The sequence below is a fragment of the Mus caroli genome, chromosome 11 (assembly GCF_900094665.2).
Source record: "Mus caroli chromosome 11, CAROLI_EIJ_v1.1, whole genome shotgun sequence".
Lineage (NCBI taxonomy): Eukaryota > Metazoa > Chordata > Mammalia > Rodentia > Muridae > Mus > Mus caroli.
The window spans coordinates 89,754,439-89,772,273 of record NC_034580.1 but is presented as its reverse complement, the minus strand read 5'-3'; the positions used below and the strand labels follow the sequence as shown (position 1 = coordinate 89,772,273).

At 37.1% G+C, this 17,835-nt stretch overlaps 1 protein-coding gene across 14 annotated transcripts in view; it reads right to left on the bottom strand.

The window, feature by feature from the left end:
- The window catches only part of Spag9 (sperm associated antigen 9), a 129,084-nt gene that overhangs the window by 75,731 nt on the left and 35,518 nt on the right, over nt 1-17,835 (bottom strand). For 9 of the 14 annotated variants that reach the window (XM_029483614.1, XM_029483616.1, XM_029483615.1 and 6 more), the window contains exons 3-4: nt 9,121-9,191; nt 2,483-2,577 (exon numbers count right to left, since the gene is read on the bottom strand). In XM_029483614.1, coding sequence (XP_029339474.1) covers nt 2,483-2,577; nt 9,121-9,191 — 166 coding nt within the window. Of the gene's footprint in view, nt 1-1,627; nt 2,248-2,482; nt 2,578-9,120; nt 9,192-17,835 lie in introns of those variants that run through there. The other 5 variants (XM_029483620.1, XM_021175543.2, XM_029483621.1 and 2 more) reach the window with 3 other exon arrangements.

The following is a 17,835-nucleotide window of genomic DNA, read 5'->3' as shown; positions in this document are numbered from 1 at the left end:
ACAATAGGGAAAATGATGTTCTAAGACTTTATATATTAGTAACCAGCAGGACTAAGATTAAAAGTCACTTCTACTAAAAATGTGAGGTACACAAATGACTTACTTATATAATGGATCATATATTTTGCAACTGTAATGAAGTGCAAAATAATAGCTCGCTTGATTTCTTAAAATCAGTCACTGAGGTAAATACCTTAAGAGAAGAAACCTAAGAGATTCAACAACTTACCAAAGGCTGCATCTATGGGACAAGGTAACTCCGAAGTCTTAGTTACTGTACGGCAATACTTCTCCAGCATAGCCTACGCCAGCCCTTAATATTAGCCATATTAATATTATACATATTTTTAAGCCTACAAGCTTTAGTTTCCTTATATCCTAAATATACATAGATTTGTATACAACTATTTCATGTACTAACCTATACAAAATAGTCAGACTGTTTCCCAATTTTATACATCAGGAAAGAACCCAGCAGAGAACTGTATGTAATCCCAGCACTGAGAAGGAGACTTCCTGTTGGGTTCAAGGTTAGTTTAGGCTACATGACTTGTTTGAAAAACAAATATAATTAGGAAAGAAAATAAATGATCAAGTATCTAGTTTTAGACCATATGAGAAAACTAATTTCTGAGTGTTAAAAATTAAACATGAGCTGGCCTATGAATAAAAAGAATCACATGAAAGAAAGGAGCTACTTCCATTCTTCTTGCCTAAATCAGAATTACCATTAAAACATTTTTTATAATCACCTAGGTACTAATTAGTTATAGTCTATGAATCTTAATTTCAAGCCATGTACAAAAGAGAAATCTGAGCCGATCAGATTCTTTGAGTTTATGAGTTAGAAAACAAGAAAGCAAATCCCTCGGCATTGGACATGTGGAAAGTGGTTCACACAGGCTGCACGCAGAGAACAGCAGCAAAGCACGCAGCCTGGTGACCACCCCCACAAGCAGGAATGGGGATTTGTCACCCAGGAGTACAAAGAAAAGAAAGGGCGACATCTGACCAAACAATAGTGAATAGGCTTTGTGAAGCTTTCACAACTTTGATGTGCAAATAACGGAGGGGAAGGCATTCTAGTCTTGTCTTAAGATTTTAAGATTTTTTTTTTTAGTTTAAAATATGTTTTATAGTAGCAGGAAAATATCAGTTTCCATAGCTGTTATTCAAAACTATAAAACTGATATCAAACCTTACATTAGGCAAAGGATAACTAAAAAAAAAAAATAATAATAATAATAATAAACCTACATTCCGTGGCCAACCATTTGCAATACAAAGCATAAAAGCCATTTGTCCCTCAATACTAAATCCAGAGCTATATACAGACTTGGACCTGGTACTGGGCTCTTGTGCTTCCTTATTCTTCAGCATTCTGACCACGCTGACCTTATATTTATGTACAAGTACAACAGAGAATCCTTTTTTTTTTTTTTTTGTCTGTGATTTCCAAACACAAAACATTTAGGAACCTACAAAATAATAGACATTCTAGCTCGAGGCCGTTTTCCATTGTTTGAATCTGCAGCAGAAATGGTTACAAAGCAGACTCATGGTCCTAAGAATTATAAAAAAAAAACCCAGCGAAGCAGGAGCTTCCAAGAGAGAGTGGACAGAGTACCTGAGTATCCTCGGTAGGTTCTGCGTCAGCGCTGGCACCCCGGTAGAAATAGAAAAGTGCACAAGCAGCAAAACAGAGAGAGATACTAAGATCGCAGAATTAATGACCACCGCCCCGCCAACAAAGCCAAACACAAACAGCAGCATGCATCCAGGATTCATGGCGCTGTGCTGGCATGGTGAAATGTCCGAACCAGGAGGCCTACACAGGGGCCAAAAGGGTATCTTTGTAGTGAGGATCTGTCATTCAGCTGCTGCCACAAAAACAATGCCAGCAGCAGCAGCTTTCCACTCCATCCTGCAGCGGCTCCCAAGCGATGACGTCATTCCGCTCCCCCCTCCTCATAACCATAGAGCTGCAGCTCCTAGCATTTATGCAGCAACCCACAGGAGAGCCAGCCTATTAACTACGTTCCTCACCACTAAGAGTCTTGGCTTAGCCCATTGGCTACAATACCTAGCGATCTACATAATTTATTCACACTCCTACATCAAACAGATGGCTGGCTAATCCTTTTAAACATGCCTCTGTGCAACAAAAAGGACCAATTATAAGGGAGAAATGAAAAATTTCAGCATACCCACAAACTGGAAAATTTCAAACCTACTCTGAATTTCCATCAAGTATCAGGAAAATAAAACCCTGCACTATGTTGCTTATAATTTATAAAACTCATAATTTAACTTTTTAAATGGTATTTCTATTTTTGCATACTATTCTTTTCCTTTCCTGTACAAAATTTGGGGAAGCAGACTAAATATTGTTCTCAGATGGAAAAACAGGAAAAATAGAAACAAAAAGATGGATTATTGATTCCACATTTTCTTAGGCAAAAGTGTATATAACAAAGCTTACCTAATTCTACAATGAGCTGTAGCCTCCAGTTGATCACTCCCTGAGAGCTGATGAAGTTTGGTTCTTTCTAAGTGTTCCATATAATTATGGATCATCTATTTTAAGGAAGAAAAATAGAAAATTTAAGGCTATCACCTAAAATAAAACAAAGAATTATAACAATGGAAACATTTTGACATAACTTTCTTACAAGATTATTATTTCATGTAAAGAAATAAATCCTAAAGATGAAAGACTTGTGGTAGCAAGGAAATAGCAAATGCTCACAGTTAAGACACTAACATCAGTAAATGTAGCTAATATCTATCTTCCTTTGTATTACATAGCAATTTTGTAAAATATGTGATATTATTAAATGAAAAATATTGGTATAAATACAAATTAGTATATAGACTTTGGTAGGAGGTTCTAAGAGGCTGTTGATTAACAATAATAGCATTTGAGAAACCTATGCACTTAAGTGGAAAACAAAATTAATGCTAAACTTGAGAAAAATTCTATACATTCATCTTTCCATACTAATAGTAATTACCAGAATAAAAATAAATTTCAATTGAAAGATAGTATTTCTAATTATTTCTGTAGATTTATAATTGAAAGAATTTCAAACTACTTTCTCCTGTGCTAATTTACTAAAATCAATATTTAATATAATCAGCTATAATAATACAAATTAATAGAAATAAAAATTAAAATGAGAAAATAAAAATTAGAAATATCTTTGATTCTGAGTCCTAGATAAGGATCATATGCTGGAAAAGCTGACTGTGGTGGGAGCTTCATCTTCAGGGCTCTGGTGCGTGGGGAAGGAAAAGTTACAAGTTGTACTCTGACCTCAACATATAACACACACACACACACACACACACACACAGAAAGGGGGGGGGGAGTTTTAAAAATAATCTTTAAAAAACATTAGTTCAAATCTAAGTGACGTCCATGGGAACTCACACCTGTCCTCCACACATACACCACACAAATAAAAATAAAACTTTAAAAAAAAAAAAAATTAGGGCATGGTGGTGCACGCCTTTAATCCCAACACTCGGTAGGCAGAGGCGGGCCGATTTCTGAGTTCGAGGCCAGCCTGGTCTACAAAGTGAGTTCCAGGACAGCCAGGGCTATACAGAGAAACCTTGTCTCAGAACTCCCCCTCCCCCCAAATAAAGGCTAGTCAAAATGAGAACTGTTAACAGTAAAGAAAAATGAATACAGAATCACAAGGATATTTACAAGTTTTATTTAAATGTCTATTTTCTCTTCCATACTAATTTAAGAACTTTGCATTAAAAAAATTTTGGTTGTGTCAGCAAATCAGGAATAATGACCTGCTTTTTTCTTGTATCAAGAAAATAATAAACTGAGACTAATACAGCAAAACGAATGCTGGACCTAACATGTGCAAATACAGATGTCAGAAAGGCCTTAGAAAGCATTAGCTGAGTTCTCACATCCATAGAGTAATCATATAGAGGTGATTGGTTCACATGGAAGAGTGTTAAAAAGGAAACTTCCTTCAGAATGCCTTTATAAGTAATCCATTAATAAGCAAAATATATAGATAGAACCAATTTTACATCCAAATAGATTCTCTATTATTTTAAATGCTTATTTAAAATTTAGAAAAAAACTATATTTGAAACCTTCAAAGGACTGATTACAGAGATAATATCCTGGCATTCCAAAATAGTCTAATATGAAAACACAGACCACACTAAAGTAGCCCTTACTAGGACTGAGGAACAGAAAAAACAGCAGCTATCATCCTGAATGCCAACCACTTTAACAGAAATATTCTTTATTTAACCCTCACTATATCACAATTTTACAGATAATTCCCAGGTACAGGAGAAAATAACTTGCCTGAGTAAAATAGCTAACAATAAAATGTTTTCCATCATTAGCTTTAAAGCTGGGACTCAAATCTGATTGATGCAGCTTGAGTAGTTAAATGCTGTAGGACCCAGGCAGGATGCATCTGGCCTTTTAGTTAACTCTCCAGGCAAGCAATGAACTCATTGTCCTTTCTTCCTCACACCCACAAGAAAATCCCACACCCTAAGGCATTTCCTGATATATTTAAAATAACAAGCTATATATCACAAACAGAAAAAATACACTGCACATAAAAATTTTTAAATAATTCACATTATCCTTATGATTTTTTTTTAAATGAGGGGAGTGATGGAGGGAGGGGGAAGACCAACAATCAGATAGAGAAAAGATGTGAGAGTAGACCAGGGCCTATTTTATACAAGGTTCTACCAAGTCTACCAGTTTTAGTCCTCCTCCATCTCAGATAAGCTACTAATTCCCCAGTAAGCAAATTAATTCACATAGCTCGAAGTAAATTCTGTAAGAGCTGGACTCATCAAGGCTTCAACTGTATTGTCTGGAAAACTGTTGTTTAGGACAGGCACAGACTGCCCTTGGTTGAGTTGTCTTCACAGCAAAAGCCAACTCCACACTGACAAAACCAAAAAGCAAAACAACTGGACTGGAGCACAGACTCTGTAGTCACCTTGAATCTTTCTACATACAGTTCTCAAAGCTATTGTCTTAAAACCAGTGAGATTTCATGAGACCTAAAGACTCAGAAAAACATCTAGAGCATTCAGTACTTGGCTTTAGTGCTAAGAATGAGTAGTTTAAAGGTCCATCCTCACCTACAGAGCAAGTTTGAGTCCAGCCTGAACTATATGACATCCTGTTTCAAACAATAGCAAAGATGATAACTCAGTAGTTAAGAGTGCTGGAGGCTCTTCCAGAAGACCTGGTTTAATTCCCAGCACTCACAAGGCATTCTCAGTTCCAGGGGATCTGACACCATTTTCTAGCCTCCATGGACACTAGATATACAAATGGAATACAGAAATACATGCAGGCAAAAATGCCCAAACACATACCACATATCACAGGTACATACACACACAGCATAGAAAAAAACCCCTAAAATCACAGAACCAGAAAGACCGGATTTCATAACAAGTCACTAAACTGGCATAGGATTTTGGGTACATCACCCTAGAACATCTTTCTAAAAATTTCAAAGTGTACAATAGGGAGAAATGATAAGTTGGCTTAAGAAAACACTAAGAATGTGCTTAAACCATCTCAATATGAAACTCACCCAGCCCTGCACATGTGTAGTGGTTAACATATGAAAACTAGTCTTGTAGTCCCAAATGCTTTAAAATAACCACTCCTCAGGCCTGTGCTGTCTTCATGGAATGTCTTTTAGTCAGTCAGCAGTCAGTGTCATGTTAACACTATCAACTTCACAGATCTAGAATCACTGTGTAAGCAAGCCACTGGCATATCTGTGAAGGACTATGCAGATTAACTGAGATGGGAAGAACTACCCTAAATGTAGGTGCACCATTCCATGGACGTGGATCTCACACTGCATAAATGGGAAAGCTTGCTGAGCTTATGCATGCTTGTGCTTCCTGACAGTGTACAAACGACCTGCTGCGTTATGAGCCTGCCACCATGCCGTTCCTGCCATGATCAACTATAACCTCAACAGTGAGCCAAAAGAAACACTGTTTGTTAGTTAGTTAGTTAGTTAGTTAGTTAGTTAGCTAGCTAGCTAGTTTTATGATAAAGGGTCTTGTTGAATATCTAGACTGACTTAGAACTAACTACTCCAGGCTGGCTTCTCAATCTCTATATGCTGATAACATAGCTCACAAGAATAGACCACATATAGCAAGATAGATATTCCTTTAAGTAAAATCAATAATATACACAAATTTATTATTGATTAAAGAATGGTCATTCACATTTTCAAAAAGTAGAATAATTTTCCACTGTTAGCAGTAAACAATGTGTTTTGTCAAAGTAATATTTAAATAATTCTGTGTCTGTAAAAAAATGCTACCTTCCCTCCTTCCCTATGACCACCAGGCTGGTCTGCATTTTGCTCTGGGAAGCTCAGGGCAAACCCTGTCTGCCCCCAGGGCTAGTGAGGTAGTCCTGACACCAGCCTAGGTCTGCTGAGCCTGCAGGGTGCCGGTTGCCTGCCCTAGGCTCCGGGCTATGCAGCCTTACATCCTTCCACTATTGGAGGTGCTTGTTTGAATGGTTATCAGATTTTTTTTTAACTTGACATTAAAATAGAGAACTACAAAAAAAAAAAAAAAATGCTACCTTCCTTGAAAGTAACAATAAATAGGCTACAGAGTCCCTTTCTCTGGAGTTTACCTCTAAAAGATACTCTAAGGGATTACAAGCTATTTATTCTTGCTAATTGAATGGAGTTTCTAGACCAAATGGATAAACAGAAAATTTTAGGTTATAGTGAACAGACTCACATTTTTAAGCAGTCTTATCTGTGTTACATAAGCCTACTTTGAAGTAAATAGAGTCTATCAGGGCAAAAGACAGAAGCCTCTTCTTAACTGCAGGAGAGGATCCTATGAAAGAGCTGACAGTCAGCAGAGGAAGAGTGTTGATGAACAGCCTGATGACTGTTCAGGCTGAGGTCTCTGCCTTGGTAACTAAGCTTTCTTGAGACCATTTTCTTTTCCAATAGCTTACAGGCATTGAAGGCATGATAACAGGAAACTTATAATACTTTTTTACAGGAAACAGATGGCAGGTTTTAAAATTTCTATAGATATATATCTTCATTTTTATTAAATAGATATTAGAAAAATAAAATCTCACTTCATTTATATTTGTTCTTTAAAGAATGTACATATTTATGGGGGAAACAAAATATGGAGTATAAGAAATAAAATTAAAAAATACAAAGGAAAAGTAATGTATATATTTTAAAAGAATATAATTTAAATATACTTTAATACTATATCACAATTTTAAAAATCTCTAATTAAAATAAAAGTTATAACTTTATTTTAAAATCATTCATTACTATTAATTACTTATTACATTTAACATACTTCTCCAAATATATTTTGTAATTATCATCATTAAGAAGTAAGCAATGCAAGTAAATACTACATACATACAGGACCTTACTCTGATATGGAAATCAGTGGTTTAACTACCAAGTTTTTTAAAATACCCTTAATATCTAGTAAACAATATATTATTAAAACATGGGTATTTTTAACTTAATTTTAAAAAACCTATTATTTAACCTACTTCCATCTTTCCAGGACCATATGACCCTTTATGATCAAACTTTTCCTCCTACTGTATCAATTCTGTGAAAATTTGTGTTCTTGGTAGCAATGCTAAACCCAATCCCATGAATGGGAACGAATTTCTCTACTATTCAAAGCAAATGAAATTGAGTATAATATGATTTTATGATGCTTAAAGCAGCACCTTTGATCCCTACCATAGGCAGGATAGGTTATACAGCAATGGAAGAAAAACAGGAACTGAAGTCTACAAATAGGACTGTGGGAGCATGAGCAAGGCCCCGGACTCAAGTCACCATCATCTAAATAAATAAGTAGACAAAAACCTAGACTCAAGCCAGGCAGTGGTAGTGCACACCTTTGATCTTGGCACCCAGGAGGCAGAGGAAGGCAGATCTCTGAATTCTAGAGCTGCCTAGTCTACAGAGGAATTCCAGGACAGCTAGGGCTACCCTGAGAGACCCTGTCTTAAAAACCCAATCCAAAAAAACAAACAAAGCTAAAATTAGGTATAACATAAGACAGGATTAGAAGAGAGAAAATGGCCAAGAGAGGTGGCACACACCTTTAATCCCAGAATTGGAGGCAGAGGTAAAATCATATTATACTCAAGGCCAGCCTGGTTTGCATAGTGTACTCCAGGTAAGCCAGGGCTACAGAAAAAAGGAGAGGGAAGAGGGGAGGACTGTAAAATTCATTAAGGTATGTGAATCCCAGACTGACCATAACACACAGGGACAAACGTCACATTGACAAGACAGAAACAAATACAAAGACTAACAGACTCTTAAAAATAAGGGTTACAAAGGGATTATATGCTACAAATACTAATTTAAAATACTAAAGAGGGCTGGAGAGTTGGCTCAGCAGTTAAAAACCCTGGACCTAGGTTCAGTTGCCAGCATTCATGAGGAAGCTAACAACCATCTGTAATTCAGTTCTAGAGGATCCGATGCCCTCTTCTGGCCTCTGTAGTTACGGCACTTACAAGCAGATAGGACATTCATACACAAAAAATAAAAATCTAAAAGTTAATAAATCTCAAAAAAACTAAAATGCTGAAAATTGGAATCATTTAAACACATTTTAATGTATTATAAATTTGATATAATTTAATATTAAACATAACACAATATAAATTATAAATAATATAAGGCCTTTTATAACTAAATTATATATGTCAAGATCTATACTACTATCTTACCAATGCAGCATTTTCCTAACTGGTAGCAAATCAATTTTCTCAGCATCGTGTCAACACTTTATTATATGCATAAAGGTTTGATAGCTAACTAAGTAACTGTCTTAAATAACTAAAATTATTCTGAGGCATATAAATTTCCTACAGAAAAATTGAATTCCAGATTTAAAAAGAATAAACGTCAGCTTTGGCAAATGCCGCGTAACACATACACTTTCTGGAAATGGCGCTTCTGAATGATTCTGACTTCCCAAGGACAAGGCCATGTAGAATTAGAGGCCACCCCTGTGCCCCAGCACTAACCTAGGAAGGACAGCACCCACCTCAGTGTGTCTCTGATGCAGTGCATTATACTCCTTCTTCAGTTCTGCTTCTCTCTCTTCAAGTCTGCTGACTGCAATCAAGATACATATACTTAATCAAACAAATCAAGAGACTTACTTATAAAGTCTGTCTTTAAAATATTGTATGTTATCCAAAGCTTTAACTACTTTAGCCTTAGCCCAGCACTCCATGTGAAATTCTGCACAAAGTGACCTCATTTCACTATCCTTAAACACCATCTTCAGAGAAGAGAGTAAAATGTCAGATTGGTTCTCTATCATATCGTGTCTATAAGATCATCCTTTTATAGCTTTTTATACGACAAGAGAATCCAAAACCAAAAATCACACAAGTCTTATCCTTGTGTCAGATCCCAGATGGTTGATTTCAACCCAACCATTTCGAGTATCAAGTTCTTTTTTCAGTACTAGCAGGATGACAACATCTTGCTATAAACATTCTCTGCTTTGAGTCTTCTTGGGTTCAGAGTCTCATCTTCTTTTATTTAGCTCCCTCTGCAGGTGGATTTTGTGAAGTGCACTGATATGGATCTGGCTCACAAAATGGGGAGAAAAATTCAGATTCTGAGACACAAAATATCAGGTTAAAATTTTAAAGGAGACTGATAGAAAAATAGAGTGATTCATTATCAGAGGGGTTCCAGGAAACCCATGAAGAAATAAACAACACTGGGCTGACCTTTAATGAGCAAATTCCATATACACTTATTACAGTAAACCATGAGCTACTATGAGACAGACTGGGTAGGCAGCTGAAGAAGGCCACCGTGGCTAAGGGCAGCAGAACAGCCACAGTGCTAGTGGCATTGTCAAGAGAATCATCTAAGTCTTCTGGAAAGTCATGATTAATTGGAAACATTCTCTGTGTAAAGTCAACCAATGAGCTGCAAACACAACTACTATCAACTCCAAAAGCACATAGATATTTTTATATGCTAACTGTTTACATGTGAAACACCGAGAGCATAAATGTGCTGCCCAATTTGGGATTTATATACATTTGCCTACCAGAATTTGTTGGAATGTCTTAGAAATATGTCATTATTTAGGAGAACTCAAATTCTTTTTTGTTATAATTTGTTCGTAACTCAAGCCTGTACGTCTTTGGCTCATTAAATTTACACCATGGTCCACAATAGATGTGGAGTGCACTTTCTTACATAAATATGTAAATAAGCACATCGGCTTTTGACTTTATGCTGTGACCCAAAGCAATAAGCCATTAATAATATAGATGCACTAGAATAAATGGCTCATGGTTAAGAGCATTCACTGCTCTTTTAAAGGACCAAGGTTCAGTCCCCAACATCCACATGGTAGCTCACAACCATCTGTAACTCCAGTTCTTGGAGATCGAGTGCTCTCTTCAGGCCTCCACAGTCACCAGGCACATGCATTATACACAGACACACAATGCAGGCATGACACTCATACACAGAGAATAAAAATAATCATAAAAAATTTTTCACTGCCAGGGGATGAGATTCAAACAATTCCTTTTTCCTGAAATCTGAAAATTTGTGGTGCTGCTCATTTAAAGCAAAAATACATGAAGAAAAAAAAAAACCTCAGGAAATCTATGCAAACTGTGGATATTTAGTGACAATTTCAAAATAAAATTTTCTGAACGATTAGTAAGAAAAAAGTACAATGTCATTTATTTATATGATGAAGACCACTCCGCAGACAAAATCATTTGCTTCTTTTGCAGAGGACCAGGATCCATGGTGCCCCACACCAGGCATTAAGTCCAGCTCCAGGGATATGAGCTGCTGCTAGCCTCCAAAGACACTTGAAGGAATGGGATGCACTCAGGAACTCAGACACATGTGTATGTACACACACACATACACACACACACACACACACACATACACATGGACATATACACAGATATATAAATAAATAAGTGAATAAAATTAAACCTTAAATAGGTGATAAACGTTGCTTACTACTTATTAACTAAACTTATTTAAAAGTTAAGGAAGACAGGAGCCTGATATAGCTGTCTTTTGAGAAGTTCTGCCAGTGCCTGACAAATACAGAAGTAGATGCTCACAGCCATCCATTGGACGGGGAAACAGGGTCCCCAATGAAGGAGCTAGAGAAAGGACCCAAGGAGCTGAAGGGGTTTGCAGCCCCATAGGAGGAACAACAATATGAACTAACCAGTATCTCCCTGGGACTAAACCACCAACCAAAGAAAACACTTGGTTGGGACTCATGGCTCTTACTGCATATGTAGCTGAGGATGGATGGCCTAATCAGTTATCAATGGGAGGAAAGGCCCTTGGTCCTGTGAAGGTTCTATGCTCCAGGAAGCAGGAGTGGGTGGGTTGGTGAGCATGGGGAGGGGAGAATGGATAGGAGGTTTTCAGAGGAAAAACTAGGAAAGGGAATAACATCTGAAATGTAAATAAAGAAAATATCTAATAAAATATAATAAAAGTTAAGGAAATCTCGAGACTACCAGACAAACATTTAAAATTATTCATCTTTGTCAATTCATTTTTATAATTTTTATTACTTGTTCATCTTTGTCAATTCATATTTTTATAATTTTTATTACACTCATTTATGTTCTGTGTATACTGGGAGGGTTGGCATGTATGCCACAGTACTGTGTGCTGTGGCTGGTTCTCTCCTTCCACCATATGGGTTCTATGAAATCTCAGGATTGGTAGCAAGTGCCTTTACTAAGCTATCTCACTAGCCCTGATAATAAATGTTCTCTTGATAATGTGTAAAAAAAAAAAGAAAAAAGAAAAAAGACTAAGGCTAAAATAAACGCCAATATCATTCATAAACTTCAACTTCAAATGTATTACAGATTAGAGCCCCATGATTCTGTCAACCCACTTAAAATAAATTCATAAAGTTTATATTAATATCACACTGACATACTGCTTATAGCATAGTATGAACTGCCCTACAAACTGGATATAAAATGATTTTATTATCCTATCTATTATGATAGAAACATCATTTTATATTCAATTTAGAGAGAAGACTACTATGGCACTATGGCTAACTTACTAAAGGTCACAAAGACGAGTCTTCCCTAATGTAGGCATCTGGGTACCATGCTATCTGCCTCAAGAAATGCACTTTTAGCCAAGCATGTTAGATCACACCTGGAACCCTAGCATTTGGGCACTGAGGCACGATGTTTGCTGTAAGTTTCACATCAGCCTCTGGCTACAGTGAATTCCAGGCCAGCCTGGGCTATAAATCCAGTCTCCAAAAAAGCAAAAGATAAATCTGTTTTATTGATAGAATCTACCCACTCTGGGGGGGGGGGGCTCAAGAAATGGCTCATGGTTAAGAGCATTCACTGCTCTTGTAAAGGACCAAGGTTCAGTCCCCAACATCCACATGGTAGCTCACAACCATCTGTAACTCCAGTTCTTGGAGATCGAGTGCTCTCTTCAGGCCTCCACAGTCACCAGGCACATGCATTATACACAGACACACAATGCAGGCATGACACTCATACACAGAGAATAAAAATAATCATAAAAAATTTTTCACTGCCAGGGGATGAGATTCAAACAATTCCTTTTTCTTATATGATAACCCAGCCTCAGAAACTTCAGAAAGCATCAAATTGCCAAGTGAAACTGCATACTTGGCTGTGTGAGTCATCTGGGGACTGTTTTGTTTAGATATGGTTTGTCCCCGAGGGATAGTGTGTTGCAGGCTTGGTCCCTATGGTGGCAATGTTGGGAGGTGGGATGAAGCCATCAAGAGATAAGGCCTAGTGAGAGCCCTAGTGATTGAAGAATGGCCTTGGAAGAGATTAAATCTCATCAGATTTCTGAATTCTCATAAAAGCAAGTTGTTGAAAGAAAGAACCTCATCCCTAATTGCCCTCTGGTTTGCTGTTTGACAATGTTCCCACCACTGTGTTGCCATTGGTCACCAGGCCTAGGCCAGCGGCCCAGTAAGTCTCAAATCCTTTCTCTTTCACTTTGGACCTCTAAGAACTATCTTTCTTTATGGCCTGCTTCAGGTATTTTGTTAATAGTAATGAAAACCCCATTGATACATGCATTAAAATGAATAATCAACATACTATTGACCAAGGTGGCTAAAATAAGAAATATAAGACAACAAATACTTCCTGAAAATGGAAACAAATAGAACTTTCATGCATTGCTGGTAGAAGTAAAATGTTACATTCAATTTTAAAGCAAGCTGAGTGGTGGTTGCGCACATCTTCAATCCCAAAACTCAGGAGGGAGGCAGAGGCAGGTGGATCTATCTATGTGAGTTTGAGGCCAGCCTGGCCTAAGAAGTGAGTTCCAGGACAGAAAAGTCTTGTATCAAAAAAACAAAACAAAACAAAAAACAAACAAAAAAGCAAATTGAAAACAGTTTGGCAAGAATTAACAAGGCTGAATGCTTGCCAACCCTACAACAAAAATATTTTATTGCTAAGAAATACATATATGTGCCCAATATTATAGTTTGAATATGAAATGTACCTTAAGGCCTGTGTGCTATAGGCTTTCTGAAAAAACGACTGATCAGATATCATCAATAGGAGCAACACACAAACACACACACACACACCCCACACCCATCCAACCAAACCCAAGCCTCTGCTATGATGATATGATACAGACCTAACCTCCACTCTGTAGACCAGGTTGGCCTCGAACTCAGAAATTCACCTACCTCTGCCTCCCCAGTGCTGGGATTGAAGATGTGCACCACCACGCCCAGCTTCACTGAACTGTTTTTATTGGGTGTTTTTGTCAGTGATGAAAAGCTTACTACCACACACCTAGAGGCATTAAAATGGTGTTTAATCATCCAAAGCTGAAAAGAGCGTACTTGTCAACCCACAGCAAAGTGGAGAAAATATTCACATTCCCAAATCAGGAACATTATACAATAATGAAAAAATTATTTTCAAACTCATCATGGGTAAATGTCACAAGAAAGATAGCAAGAAAGAGCAGAAACTAAATAATACAAAAATAACACATAAAGTGTTAAATTACAGTAATTGCCTTTGAGATGGATTAAGTTGCCTATTAACCATCCTGCTCCATTTCAAACACAACTTGTATCTATCGGTTCACCTAGGGACTCCCTTTAGCTTGAATACTCAATTCACTTAGTACACCCTCTAACAATTGCTATGTGCATAGATATAGAAGATTTAAATAAACTGCTCAGAATTCACAGTAAAAATGCAAGCATGCTGCCATAGTGGAGAAATAGAGGAAATGATGAAATGAAAGTCCTATCACAGAATACAGTGCTTTGCTTTCTTACTGTCACATGACTTCAGTAAATTAACCTCTCTGGGCTTATTTCCTTGTTTAGTAATAATAGTTCACACTAGGACTAGTGAATATTTGCAAAGGACAAAACTGGTACAAATACAATTACCAAACAAAATACAGTATTTAAAGGTGCTTCTTAAAAGGAATGTGTCTATCTGAAAACACCAACACAGAACTGTGCCTATGTAAGTGGACAGGTGCGGAACATATATCATAGAAAATATAAGTCAGGGCTCAGCGGTTAAGAGCACTAACTGCTCTTCCAGAGGTCATGAGTTCAATTCCCAGCAACCACATGGTGGGTGACTCACAAACAAACTATATATATATATATATATATATATATATATATATATATATATATATATATATATATATATATATATATATATATATATATATATATATATATACACTTAGCTAAATTTAAAAATAAATAAATAATTAAAAATACAAGGCTAGGCCAAGAATGGTGGTATGTATAATCATGGTGAAGGCATGAAGATCACAAGTTCTAAATAATAGTGAGTTCTGTGCCAGCCAGAGATATATAATGAGACTCTTATCTCAACAAACAAACAGGCTGGATCACCCAAATTTGCACCCTAATACCAACACTGGGTACCTCACGAGTGCTTGTAACCCCAGCTCCAAGAGAACTGATGCCCTATTCTGGCCTCCACATGCATGTATGTCTAAACAGACAGACAGACACACTCACACACATACACACGCATTAAAAGTAAAAATAAAAGCCAGGCAGTGGTGGTGCACATTTTTAGTTCCAGAACTCAGAAGGAAAGGAAGAGGAATTTTTGAGTTAAAAACTAGCCTGGTATACAGAATAAGTTCCAGGACAGACTTGGCTACATAGAGAAACTCTGTCTATAAATAAATAAATAAATAAATAAATAAATAGATAGGCAGAGATAGGTGGATGGATAGATAGATAGGCAGGCAGACAGACAGACAAACAGACAGACAGACATAGAATGATTCTATAACCAAGCATGATGATACATGCCTTTAATTCTAGTACTAGGGAGGCAGAGGTAGATGTATCTCCATGAATTTGAGGCCAGATGGTCTATGTAGTAGAGTTCCAGGCTAACCAATGCTACAGAGTAAGACCCTATCTCAAAAACAAACAAACAAAAAGCCAAACCAAAAAACCAACACAAATATAGAAAAATATACTAAAAACAAACAGTGTGAACTGTAAGGTATTTACTAAACAAAAAACTGTCTCCCAAAACAGTTCATTCCTATAACCTTACTCAGGCAAAACTCCTGTAACCATCTTCCCTTCTCCCCAAAACCCCTTGTCTCTCTCTTCATCCCTCCTTCCACACCATAACCCCAACTGTTAGGTTAGTCTGAAATCTCTCCCACAAGCTCATAAGGTGAACACTGGGTCCCAGGCTGGTAGTTCTATTTTGGGAGGTGGTGGAAGTGGTATGACAGGGACTAGCCAGAAGAGGTCAGTTTCTGGGCCATAACTCTGAATGTTACACCTGCCCTACACCTGGTCCCTGTTTCCTGTCATATCCTCCCTACAGGAAGGATTAAAATCTCTGATACAATGAGCCAAAATATATCTTTCCTCCCTCAAGTTGTCCATTCAAGTTACTATGTCAAATCAGTGAAAAGGCTTAGCACACCATCTATCAGTAAATTCAATGTATCTAATTTTAAAAATAAATCTAAGCCAGGTGTCATGGTGGTGGCTTTAATCTCAGTAGTTGGGAGGCAGAGACAGGAGGATCTCTGTGAGTTTAAGGCCAGCTAGTCTACATAGTGAGTTCTAGCCAATGAGAGTTACTTCGTAAGATCCTGTCTCAAAAACTACAATAACAAAAATAATAATAAATAAATCTAGACTCTGACTAAGTTTTCATCTGTGCCATCAAATTTTATTCTAGCAGATCATCTAATGCTTATACTACTATTACAATTATCTCCTGTCCAGTGTATCTATTTAGCTTTTGATCTATAGTCTGGGTAAAATACCATGCTTGAAATTCTTCGGTGATCTGTTTTGTTTAAAACAAAGAAACAATCTTACAATGGTCCACAAAACTTTACAGGATCCAATGTGTCAAGTCACACCACCTTTCATTCCCAAACTCCATGGAGAATGCTGATGTCTTGTCAAGGACTAAATTGGGTCCTCATCTTACAAACTCAAAGACCAGGGTCTCTAACTCCCAATGCAATTGTGTTTGGCTATAGTCTTTAGGAGTATAATTAGCAGGCAGCAGAGCACTGCCTCACCAGAACTGGTATCCTTGTAAGGGACACTAAAGCTCTTACTCTACACACACATAGCAATAGCCATGTGGGCATGCATTAAAAAAGATGACCTGCAAGCCAAGAAGAAGGGCTTCAGGACAGAAAAAATAAAATAAAATAAAATAAAATAAAATAAAATAAAAAAGCAACCTAGCTATTGCTTGACTTTGACCCCTAACTTCCAGACTGTGACAATAATATTTAAATTGTAGTATTTTGACAGTGTTCATAAACTAAAACAACTAAATATGAGTAAGTATACCTTAGAAATGCTTGCCAGGCGGTGGTGGCGCACACCTTTAATCCCAGCACTTGGGAGGCAGAGGCAGTCAGATTTCTGAGTTCAAGGCCAGCCTGGTCTACAAAGTTGAGTTCCAGGACAGTCAGGGCTATACAGAAAAACCCTATCTCGAAAAACAAAACAAACCAACCAAACAAACAAGAGTTGCCCAGAATCTATAGCTTACAGAAATAGGTCCTGACTGATTTTATATTAGCTTACTAATTACATTTGGCTTGCATAGCTTCATTGAAATGTACCACTGTGCAAAACAGTAAGAAATTAGCCATTATAACCCTAGTATATGACTGATTTCTGTGTTTCCAAATTTTTCTGAATTAATATTTATCATCACTAGGATTGGCTTAAATTTATCCACAAATATTCCTTTTTGTTTTGTTTTGTTTTGTTTTTTCTAGACAGGGTTTCTTTGTGTAGACTTGGCTGACTTGGAATTCATTCTGTAGATCAGACTGGCCTCAAACTCAGAGATCCATACACATGCCTATTCCTCCCAAGTGCTGGGATTAAAGGGGTACCACCATCCGGCTGTTGTTTTTCTAAATATTTCAGATTATCACTACTTATAATTCCTTTAGCTTCTATTCACAGCTTTCTAGACAATAAGATTGCTTTCTGCTTCAATTATTTCCATGTGGCACCACCATTTTTTTATTTTTTCCTAAAACAACATTTGAAGCTAGGTGAGATAGCAGATACCTGTAACCCAGCTGTCTTAGTCAGGGTTTCTATTCCTGCACAAACATCATGACCAAGAAGCAAGTTGGGGAGGAAAGGGTTTATTCGGCTTACACTTCCATGCTG